Source organism: Nelumbo lutea, chromosome 6, assembly GCF_056320005.1.
Source record: "Nelumbo lutea isolate HS-2025 chromosome 6, American lotus-T2T, whole genome shotgun sequence".
NCBI lineage: Eukaryota > Viridiplantae > Streptophyta > Magnoliopsida > Proteales > Nelumbonaceae > Nelumbo > Nelumbo lutea.
This window is the reverse complement of record NC_142689.1, coordinates 18967817-18980503: the sequence shown is the minus strand read 5'-3', so window position 1 is coordinate 18980503 and position 12687 is coordinate 18967817. Positions and strand designations below refer to the sequence as shown.

General features: G+C 38.2%; 1 protein-coding gene across 2 annotated transcripts in view; it reads right to left on the bottom strand.

The window, feature by feature from the left end:
- LOC148847722 (Chaperone DnaJ-domain superfamily protein) overlaps window positions 1-12687 on the bottom strand; it is a 45272-nt gene that overhangs the window by 10657 nt on the left and 21928 nt on the right. The window contains exon 3 of one of the 2 annotated variants that reach the window (XM_088951454.1): window positions 387-506. In XM_088951454.1, coding sequence (XP_088807580.1) covers window positions 387-506 — 120 coding nt within the window. The remainder of the gene's footprint in view (window positions 1-386; window positions 507-12687) is intronic. The other variant, XM_088951455.1, reaches the window with a different exon arrangement.

Below are 12687 nucleotides of genomic sequence, written 5' to 3'. Positions count from 1 at the left end.
GTGGTAATGAATCAGGTGGTATTATTCATCAAAATTCAGGGGGGCAGGGGGGATGGGTTGATTGGTCGAAGCCCTTCTGTGTCATGTCTTTCCAGCAGAAGAGATTTTTCCTGCAACTGTTACAACCTATAATCTTTATTGTGTTAATATTATTTTGACATAAAATATCTTAAAAGGGAAATCCTCAATTATTTGCCTTTTCAAATTTTTCTTTTTGGAAATTTTTAATGAGTCAAATGGTGGAACCAGATAGCTGGACTATCCAGCAACTCAGTGATGAAAATGGTTCTGTTTCCAGTCTGAATCTGATAACATTGTCAATGACATTCATAAAAAAAAAAAAACATTGTCAATGACAAAAGAAAATGAGAAACATCTAAGCTCACCACTCTCTCCATTTCCTCTTCATACTCCTCTTGCATTCGACGATTATATCGTCTTCGAGCTTCCTCCTTCCAACTTGAACTGCCAGCTGCACCTTTCCAGGATGCCTGTGATCTGGTCAGCTTTTGTCATGAAATTACAAATACAATCAGCAAGCTATCTAATAAAGAAATAACAGAATAACTATCATCTCTTGTTTTGTATGGGTAAATAAATTGACAAAAAAATACTTCTATAAGCAGACTAATGTTATCTACAACTTTGAAAGGTAGCACTCTTATCATTCTTTTGGAGGCAATAAGTATCCCACCCTTAATATACCAAAACTTTTATAATCAAGTTTATGGCTTCCAGCTAATAACTGTGACTATTTTAACCAAGAAAGAACAACTTATTCATGCAAAAAATGTTAAATTCCTGAGAAGCATGTGGACTGAGTAGAAGTTGTAATCACATATTTATGGTTGAAAATGGTGAAAAGGCTCATAAGCCTGCACCTTGTATTTCAAATTCTGATGTGAATTGAGCAAAGAAAAGATGAGGAAGAAAAAGAAAAGAGAAGAGAGAATGAGAGAAAAGGGGTGCAGTAAGGAGAGACCATGCAAACTAATCTACTATATATCTCTACACTCCCCCCTCGAGTTGGGAATAGATATTGATCATTCCCAACTTACTTAGATCTGTCTCCAACTTAACTTTGGTGATTGCTTTGGGAAAGAGATCAGCAAACTGCATATCAAAGGCAACTCTTTCTATGATAAAACGTCAGTCCACTTCGATTGGTTTTGTTCTATCATGCTGCATTGGATTATAGCAATATTAATAGCAGCCTAATTATCACAATACAACATCAAAGGTCTTCCATATTTAATGCCTTACTCCTCAAGTAGAGATCTTAGCCATAACATTTCAGCCGCACCATTAGCCATGGACCTATACTCTGCCTCAACACTGGAATGAGCAACAACATTTTGTTTTCTATCCCTCCATGAAACAAGATTCCCTCCAACAAAGGCACAATACCCTAAGGTAGATGCCCTATTATCAACACACTTTGCCCAATCAACATCTATGTACACCTCCATTTTTATATGACTATTATTTTAGAACAGTATGCCTCGCTTGGACATCTCTTCAAGTAGGAAAGAATCCTCTTAACTACAAGTAGATGGGTATTCTAGGAGAATGCATGTATTGACTGACAACACTAATAGCATAAGATATCAGGATGTGTCAGTGTTAAACAAAGATAAAGAAGTTCCCAACCAACTATTAAAACATAGCTTTGTCTTATAAGAGGCTTACCACCTTCTACACTTTTCTTATGATTTTGCTTAATAGACGTGTCGGTAGGCTTAACTCCTAATTTCCCAATGTCTTCCAATAGATCAAGGACATATTTCCTTTGGGAGATAACAATGCTATGTCTAGACCGGGCGACTTCAATTCCCAAGAAATATCGCAAATCACCTAGGTCTTTCACTTCAAACTCCTTGTTAAGTAGCTGTTGAAGAGAATCAATCCCATCAATGTTATTGCCTATCACCACAATATCATCAACATACACAACAAGGAAAGTCAAGGAAGAGCCTGCTTTCTTAATAAAAAGGGTGTGATTAGACTAGGCTTGTACATAACCAAACTTCTCCAAGGCAAGTTAAAATCTGTCATACCACACCCTGGGAGATTGCTTAAGACCATACAAAGCCTTCTTCAGCTGAAAATTTTTCTTTCCTAAATCTGTATCATAAAACCTAGGGGCAATTCCATATATACCTCATCCTACATATCACCATTGAGGAAGGCATTCTTAACATCCATTTAAAACAAATTAATTGAAGGGGATTCTAAGGTGATTGTGGGCTGGCTGTCAAATCCAGACTCAGATGTTTGGAGTTATAGGGATCTCATCAAAAAAGTTAAATGTTTAACAAGGCACATAACATGTAGATATCAATGGGTGGGTAAGGAGGCAAATAACTTGGCTGATTATCTTGCTAAACAGGGGCCTCTACTAGGGACCATTTATTTTGGGCAGCATTGTAATGCTACTTCTGATCTCTTGTAATGTTTAGGGGAGGCTACATCTCGTGCCTCTCCAGGGGATTCTTGTAAATCTTATTTCTCTTGATTAATGAAATCATTTTCGATTATCAAAAAAAAAAGGAAAAAAACATCCATCTAAAACAACCACCATAAGAAATTCACAACAATGGACAACAATACTACAATGGTGTTTATCTTCGCGACTAGTGCAAAGGTTTCTAAGTAATTAATACCATAAGCTTGTGTATACCCCTTTGCAACCAATCGGGCCTTATATCTTTCAACTCAGCCATCTACATTGTATTTCACTATAAATGCCCATATGCACCCAATGGGTTTCTTCCCTTCCAACTGATACACTAACTCCCATATAGTAGTTTTAATGAGAGCATCCATCTCTACCTTCATTGCATCCTTCCACTCAAGGACCAACAAGGCTTCCTACATTGTTCTAGGAATAGATATAGCAACAGTGGGTGCCAAAAAAGATTTATAAGATGGTGAAAGGTTGTTAAAAGAAAGAAACTGGGAGATGCAATGGGCAATAGATGAGATACAACAGCATTTCCTTGCAAACTGCAATAAGGAGGTCAAGGCCATCTGAGGGAGGTCAAGGCTTAGTAGTGGTAGGTATGTCATCTGCAATAATAGTAGGTAAATGAGCTATATAACACCTAGATCTAGCACTGCAGAAGAGACTGGAACTGGCCTAGACTGCTCGTGAACAAAATCAACCTGCCTCCACCACCTGTGAAACATCCTTAATTCTTTACACTTTGAATAATTCTCTTCACTATACTCCCCTTCAATGATTGGAACAAGTAATGGGACGTTAGGAGCAAAAAATGCCCTTCTCACCACTCTCCTTCTAAGACGAAACCCTGGGATAATAGGGGGCATTCTCAAAGAAAGTAACATCCATAGGCACAAAACAAATTGCAAAGAGAGGATCATAGCAACAATACACCCCTTGATTTTATACATACCCAAGAAAAATACACTTGGTAGCCTTAGGATCAAATTTAGAACAATGAAGTCCAAGAATTTGAACAAAGCAAGTTCACCAAAACATCTTAAGGGGACTAGTGAATGGCATGCCCAAAAAACGTATAGGAACATTAAAATTCAGCATGATACTTCTGGCAACTTCCAAGATGTGTCTATTCTTTCTTTCAATTATTCCATTTCGCTGAGGTGTGTGGGGACAAGTACTCTGATGGATAAGTCCATAATCAACGAAATATGAGGCCAAGGGTTTGGAAAAGCACTCCTTGGCATTATCAAATCTGAAAGTTTTGATTCCATTTCCAACCTAGGTAAGAACCATTTTATGGAAAGCACCGATCAAAGTAGGGACCTCATCTCGAGAGCCCATAAGTTAAACCCATGAGAAACCTGAATGTCATCAACAAACAATAGGAAATATCTATATCCCTCCATAGTATAAGTATGATATGGCCCCCAAACATCAGTATGCACAATTTCAAAAGGAATAATGCTTCTTTTATTACTTAATGAATAAGTTGATCTACAATGCTTTACAAGTTCACAACTCTCATATATCAAATTGGATACTTAGATTAACTCAAACAAAGTAGGAAAAAGACTCATCAAAGACCCAAAAGATAAATGACCCAACCGATTATGCCAAAACATAATCTAACTCACAGACTAAAAAGCAAAAGACCTCTGAACTTCTTTATTATTCCTAGGTGGATTCTCAAGCAAGTAGATTCCATTTGCCTCACAACCAGTTCCATTCACCTTCCTTGTCACTAGATTCTAAAATACACAATGATCAGGGGAAAAGGTCACTAAACAATTCTGATTTTTAGTAATACTATTAACTGAAAGCAGATAAGTACTAAGCTTAGGAACATCCGAACATGTAAGACTGAGGATAAGGAAATGGCATTAGACACACTGATGTCTCCCTCGCCAGAAATAGGACAAGATAGACATTAACAATAAATACTTTGTCTCGACCAAAGGATAGGCAATAAGAGGTAAACAAAGAAGACATGCTAGTTGTATGATTAGAGGTACCCAAATCTACAATCCAAAAAAGTCTAGTGTAAATTGGGGCTAAAGCATGATAGGCAATAGCTCTTGTACCTAAGTGTGCAAAAGATAAAGTGGGAGTAGTAGGTATAGTAGTTGGTTGAGATGATCCAGTAATACTAGATTCACTCTCCAACTAGGTCAAAGCAACTCTGACTACAACCAAAGCATCTAGAGAAGTGGATCTTCTGCAAGAAGGTGAAGCATCAATAGTAACAAACGCATTAGCATTCCCCTTCTTATTCTTGAGCCTTGTTGGAATAAGATGAGGATGAAGCTTCCAACAAGTTGTCCCTAGTGTGCTTCAACTTCTTACAATAATCACATAATATCTCCCTATTTTCTTCCTTCTTCATATCTTTCTCTTTATCACCACTATGTTTTGGCTTTACAACCACTAAAGTTGATTCCATACGTGGACTTTGTAGCATAACCTTCCTACTTTCTTAATTGTGTACTAGTGAATAAGCTTGAGACAAGGTAACATTGTCTCTAGTAAGTAGTTTTTGCCTCACAATGTCATAGTCTGGCTAGCAAGGAATTCAAACACCCTTTTTTATAAGTAATTCAAAGACCCTTTTTATTTCAACCAACTTCCCATATGTTGTTGCATCCTTATAGATTTCTCTCTCAATTGTTTCTAAGTGATCAATTTCATGCTATAAAGATTTAGAGTAGAGAAGTAAACTAATATAGGTTTCTCCCCCTATTTAAGATTATTTACTTTTTTTTTTTGATAAATTTTAAGATTATTTACTTTACTCTTCAACTAATAAGCTCTAGCAACATTAAGACATCGGGAGTAAGCCTTTTTCATGTTTTCCCAAATCTCCTTAGCTATTTTCACCCACAAATAATTTTTATTTATGTGAGGCTACACTGAGTTGCATAGCCAAGTCATCACCAAATAATTTTCTTGAACCCATTTGGCATGAGAAGGGTTTTCCTTAGCTGGCTTTTTTGTATCTCCAATAACATATCTTAGTTTTCTCCTACCTCCAATGGCCATCATGGATGATTAAGCCCACTCCAAGTAGTTGGTTCCATCAAGAAAAAATACTCAATTTCAGTCTTCACAAGGCTGAAAGGTGTGTACAAAAACCCAAATCAAATGACAGTCCTCCAAAACTTTCTAGAAATTCCAACAAAGGCAATTAAATTAATAAAGTAATAGGCTGGGTATCAAAAAACTGCTCAAAATTTTAAGGGAAACCCTAGAACCAACCCTAGAGAAAACCAAATCCATCAACCGCTCCTTCCAGAAGGATCCAAACACCTTCTAGCTATTGATCTCAATAAGAGTGATAAGTCTACCCAGAAATCTTTGAGCACCACTTCCAATCCAAGGTTTAAGCCCTAAACATTGAACATAACTGGTTTCTCTAATTCTTCCTGGTCATGGGCAATCTCCAAGATCACACAACACCTTGGGCAGCAATTGGACTCTCCAATAACCTCCAAGAATCATACGACATATGCTGAATCTGTGAACTGGATTCAGATCTAGAAGAAAACATATCTAGGGGTGTCCAGAATAGTTGACCCCCACCCCCAAAGAGCCTCTTTTTATATTAAAGAGATAAAAAGTATGTACAATTACAAGAATGCCTTGACAGGGCTGAAAGATAAAAAGAACAAATAAAATAATAAGAACTATGACACTGTACAACAAGGGCTACTCTAATAACGTACATCAAGATATATCTTCACACTCCCCCCTCAAACTGATGCGTAGACATCAACATCAGTTTGCCTACAAGAATGAGATGTCAACTCTTAGTCATGGCCTTGGTGAAGTGGTCAGCAATCTGCATGTGAGAGGCAACATGAGGAAGAGATATAGAGCCTACAACAAGGAGGTCTCTAATAAAGTGACAATCCACCTCGATATGTTTAGTCCTCTCATAAAAGACTGGATTAGATGCGGTCTTGATAGTGTTGGTGTTGTCGGCATATAGAAGGATAGGAGTAGGAAGAGAAATCCCAAGATCAATCAAAAGTGATTTCAGCCAAACAATCTCACCACATGCAGAAGACATAGCTCTATACTCAACTTCAGTGGAAGTCTTAGAGAGAGTTTGTTGTTTCTTGCACTTCCAGGAGATGAGAGAGTCACCCATGAAGACGCACCACCCAGTAGTGGATCGGCGAGTGTCAAGGCAACCAGCCCAATCAACATCAGCATAAACCCTCAACTGTATGGATGATGAGGAAGAGAAAAACAGCCCCTGAGAGGTTGTGTCTCGAACATTACGAATGATGCGGCGAATTGCAGTCATATGAGGTTGTCTCGAGGCAAAGGCAAATTAACTGACGACCTAAACAGCATGTGAAATATCAGGCCTGGTCATAGTAAGATAGATCAAAGAGCCAACAAACTGACGGTACAGGGTGGCATCAAGAAGGATGAGGCCTTCGGATTTGGATAACTTGACATTCAACTCCAGGGGGGTATCAACATGTTTCTCATTAGTGATTCAATCTAGTTTGATGAGATCAGATGTGTATTTTTGTTGACAAATAAAATACCCTCAACTGCTACGATGAACCTCCAAACCCAAAAGGTAAGTGAGAGGACCCAGGTCCTTCATGTGAAATGAATTATGAAGTAAGGGCTTCAGCTCACAAATGTCGTCATGGTCATCCCCCGTTAGGAGCATGTCATCAACATATAATAGAAGAATAGTAATACCTTGGGGCCTTCTCTTAACAAAGAGGGAGTAGTCATAGGAACTCTAATTATACCCAGTTGCAACAACATCCCGAAAGCGCTCAAACCAAGCCATGGGTGCTTGCTTCAAGCCATATAAAGATTCTTCAGGCAACAGACACGTGAAGGATCACTACAATATCCAGGCAGAGGTTTCATGTAGACTGTCTCCTTTAATTCGCCATGAAGGAACGCATTCTTCACATCTAATTGATAAATAGTCCAAGAATAAATCCCATATTCCTGACTGTGGTGATCTTAGCGATTGGGGCAAATGTTTCTTCATAATCAATCCCATATTCCTAACTGTATCCTTGGGAAACTAACCGGGCCTTATATCAATCAAGAGAGCCATCTGATTTTAGTTTGATCGTATAGACCCAACGGCTTCCAACAATAGAAGCATCTGGAGGAGTTGGCACAAGATCCCAGGTGTCATTCTCATGGAGGGCTTGAATTTCGGCATCCATAGCTTCTTTCCACTGAGAAATTCTAATGGCTTGCTGATAAGATCTAGGGATATCTGTGGAAGAAAATACAACAGAAAATGAACTATGATTTGAAGGAAAACCATAGCGGTCAGGAGGTCGAGAGATACGAGTAGAATGACGAAGTGGAATAACTGAACTACTATCTAAAATAGGAGGTCGAGAGATACGAGTAGAATGATGAAGTGGAATATCTAAGATGAATGCTCTGGACCGGGTGGAAGGGGGTTGTAAACACAGGAGCCGGGACACGTAGCCACTTGCAGGTGAAGACAAGAAGATCTCTCTCGATTGAGGAAGTAGTAGTGTCATTTGAATCAAAGTCCTGCAAAATAGAGATGAAAGGAGCAGACAATCTAGCAACCCCAGCAAAGGAGATATGTTCAAGAAACACAACATTTTGAGAAATCCGAATATGACGAATAGCAAGATCATAACACAAAAATCCTTTGTGGTCAAGACTATATCCCACAAAGGCACACATAGCAGACTAAGCAGTTAACTTAGATCGTTCACAAAAGGAAGATGAACAAAACAAAGACATCCAAAAACATGAAGGCTAGAGAAATATGGGGGATAAACAAAAAGTTTTTGGAAGGGAGAGGTGTTGCCTAGAACAGAGGATGGAAGAAAATTGATCAAATACACGGTTGTACTGGCTGCTTCTACCCAAAACGAAATTAGTGTATGAGACTCCTCTAGTAATGTCCGTACAACACTGAGAATGTGTCTGTTCTTCCATTCAGCTACACCATTCTGTTGTGGAGTTTCTGGGCAGTTGCGTTGAGACTGAATTCCATGACTCCTCAAATATGCCAATTAGTCTCCATCTCTATATTCTCCCCCTAAATCTGAGCGGAGGATAGTCATACTGCACTTGAATCGATGTTGCACCATAGTAATAAACAATTTAAATGCACCAAAGACTTCTGATTTGTGTCGCAAAAAATAAATCCAAGTATATCTGGTACAATCATCTATAAATAATACGAAATATTTGTACCCCAATTGTGAAGTAATGGAAATAGACCAAACATCACTATGTATTATTTCAAAAGGTTTAGTGGCATGTTTAGATTTATGAAGAAATGGTAAAAGATGACTTTTACTCAAACAACACGTAGTGCAGGAAACATCAAAAGTATCAACAGGGGGAATTTTATTCTTAATCAAACTAGAGTCAAACAAAAATTTTATTTTTTGGGAATATGGATGACCCAATCGTTTATGCCATAAATCCCAAACATTATTTCTATAACTCAACATAGAATCAGACAAAGAACTAAGTAAAGTTGAGGATGCCCTCAGCTGAGACTTCTCGAACTCCAACACAAACAGATGGCTCAGCTTACGCCCCTTCCCTTTCACCTTCCCAATGTACCGGTCCTATATCAAGCAACCATCATGAGAAAAGGTGAGAACATTTCCTTCATCAATAAGTTGACCAACAGAAATCATATTAGTAATAAGGTTGGGTACTAAGAGGGTTTTGGAGAGAAGAAAGGATCTGGTTGGTGACAGTTGAAGAGACAAATCATTACTACCAATGATGTCTAACTTTTCACCATTATCAGTAATAATATGTTTATGGTGAGTTTTAGTGAAAGGGATTGGGTGGTTGAGGTAGGCTCCTGTCATATGGTTGGTGGCACCTGAATCTATAATCCAAGCATGTGAAGGGGAAGAGAACTTACTAGACAAGCCAATAGTAGAGAAAGCAGAGGAAATAGTAGAAGATACCAGTTGCCAAACCTTTTATTCATCCATGACACCTGTTGATTCACCTTTCACTGAAGACTCACCCATGGTAGATACAATGTTTGTTGCCAGTCCATCTGTTGCTCGATAGGCCCCGGTCTGAGTCTTTTTCTGAGAGCCCTTAGCTAGTCGGACTAGACAATCTGGAATGATGTGACCATGTTGCTTGCAATAGGTACACACATTTTTCTTCTTACATTGAGATGCAATATGTCCAAAACCCTTACACTCATAGCACTGGGTTTTGGAGAGATCCTTGGAGGTTGGTTTCTTACCCCCATGAGCAACAAAGGTTGTTTCAGCCCCAACTTTAGCCATCTTCCCATTAACCCCAGCTGCAATGAGAAGTCTAGTCTCTTCTCTCAGAAGTTCCCTTAAAACAAAATCCATATCTGGAAGTGTTTCCCTACTCTGAATGCTGGACCTGATTATCTCATATTCAGGTCTAAGTCTCATCAAGAACCGAGTCACATTTCTCTTCTCAAAGTGCTTTTAAAGATATTTCACACACTCCACTGGATCCGAGGGTTCAATGTTAACAATCTCATATTCAGCCCATAAATCAAGAAAACCAAAATAATACTCCTATATCCTCCTATCTCCTTGGCTGTAAGAGAATATTTCTGATTTTATCTGATATTGCTTAGATACGTTGGACTATTGATAAACTTTTTCTAGATACATGTACATCTCATATGTTGTTTTCGCTCTCCTCATAGGTACAAATATATGATAGTCAATAGAACTCAGAATCTAAGAAACAAGTTTACCATTGTTCAACTTCCATTGTTGTAAAGCTTTGGCCTCGGTCTCAACTGGTTTGGTGATCGTTCCATTCAGATATCCTTCTAAACAATTTCCCTTAACATAAAAGTCGAAATGGAACTTCCACATCCCATAATTCTGTCCATTCATCTTTACAAGGATGATATCACCTCTGTCTGAAGCCATTGCAGCAACACAATAGCACAAATTGGATTCGGCTGAAGTTTAAAGAAACTAATCTGAAGTAAAACTTGATCCAAAGACAAGTGAAATAGGCTGTAATCAATCCAAGAGAATAAAAAAACTGACATAGAAACCCCTTACTTTCACTGAAGTTCAAGATTCAAATCAAAGAAAAGCTGAAAACACAGTGCAGAAAAGGAAAGTCTGGGCGCAGCCGCCAAGAAGAAGAGCCCAGATCCCTCTCAAAACTTCACTAACCTCTGTAAAAATTTCAGAATATGTTGAGAAGGGCTAGGCAACAACTCCTTTCAATTCTTGCTGCAAACGAAGGTCAAACAAGAGAGATCCAATGAAATCTCTCTCTCTCAGAGCGTAGAAAACAAAAGAGTTCCTGGATAGATCAAAACAAACCACTCGGCAAAGTTGTAGGTTTTCAGTAGATCACGAAGGCAAGATGGATCAGAGAGAAGGAAGATCAAAGAGCAACCAACTCTGATACCATGTGAATTGAATTCAGATCTAGAAGAAAACAAATTTAGGGGTGTCCAGAATAGTCGACCCCCACCTCAAAGAGCCTCTTTTATATTAACGAGATAAAAGGTATGTACAGTTACAAGAATGCCCTTACAGGGCTGAAAGATAAAAAGAACAAATAAAATAATAAAAACTATGATACTGTACAACAAGGATTACTCTAATAATGTACATCAAGATATATCTTCACAGAATCTCTAGCCGTAGAAAATTTCATGCAACCGGTTAGATCAAGACTACATGAGAACCCTAATCGACTCTAGACATGCTCTGATACCAACTTGGTTGAAAGGGTCTGTAATCGAATGAAATTTTGATGTGAATTGAGCAAAGAAAAGAAGAGGAAGAAGAAGAGAAAAGAGAGAAGAAAGAATGAGAGAAAAGAGGTGCAGTAAGTTGTGGTCCTGCCACCCCATTAGATATATTTATATGTTAGCAAATAAAAGTCAATACAATGACAATAATGCCTTTGCCACCTATATAAGAAAGAAAAGAAACAATAGCATATGGAGGAACTACACAAACTAATCTATTGTATCTCTAGAAAAACTAAGTAACAAACAAATGAATGAGTATATGCAGGTTAATCCTACAAATCACTATTTCTAGCCAATATGTTCTCAAAGACCAAAAAAGATATGCTTTTACTGTTCTACATTGATCACGACAGTTCAGTTCTAATTGAAAATTAAAATAGGTTTTGATGTCACTACCTACCAATGAAAATTTAACCTACTAGAAAGATGTATACTGGCTAAACTGGAAATACTCATGTGAGGTAAAAGCAGCTTACCTTCATAAGCACAAAAGTAAAACTATGTCACAAGCAAATTTTTGTTCCTTTCTCCTTTTTTTATGTTAACGGAAATGAAGAAAGAAGGGCCTAAACCGACCAACAGATGCAAAGGCAATTACAAAGCTCATGGGTTGACTTTAGTTGTAAAAAGGCCTAATGGCTTCAGTAGGATCAACGTTGTAATTTGTAAGATGTGACAGTCAAGTTACTTCTGTCATCAATAAAAGAGAGGGAAAAACAGAAAACCTAAAAGTTCTTCCATAGTTACATAATGGACTTAGGTTACCTCCATTATTGGACAAAGGTTCTTCTTCCATGCTTGGAGTAACTGAGTGTGTTCTCACCAATTGAGATTACAATGACCTATTCTACTAATAAGAGTTGGTGAGGAGTTTTAGGGTTATAAGATTTGTTTGGGCCCTTCCAAAAGCCTAAGGTTTTAGGGTTTTACAGTTTTATGGTTAATGGATATGGAACTGGTCAGAGCAAAATGGCAGAAGGTGAGTTGAATTGCGTTGAGTTGCATTTGGGCCCATTAGTTTATGCTTTTAAGTTGTGACTGTTCAGATACGTTAGTAGCCGCCCTACTAAGGGCATCCTTGTAATATCTCATCCTTTAAGTTAAGTATAAATATAATGAGGGGTTGGCGGCTGGGGTTAATTTAAGAATCCCGGTTGACTTCCTACTCTTTTCTCCCTCTCTTTTCTTCTCTACTACTGAGATCTTTATCTTCCTCCCCTTTTCCTTTCACAAGAAATTCAACTAAATCTACAATCAGTGATTTCTACTTGGTATCAGAGCAGGCCGAAGGTTCCTTGAGTTGTTTCCTCATGCAACCCTAGATCGGCCGACTGCATGGTGATTTAAGAGGTTGATCGAAGTTCTCAGGTAAGCCCAGTTTTTGGATTTTTTTGGTGGATCTGTGTGCCCTGTAGTTGGTCTAGGGTTTCTCATCAAAATA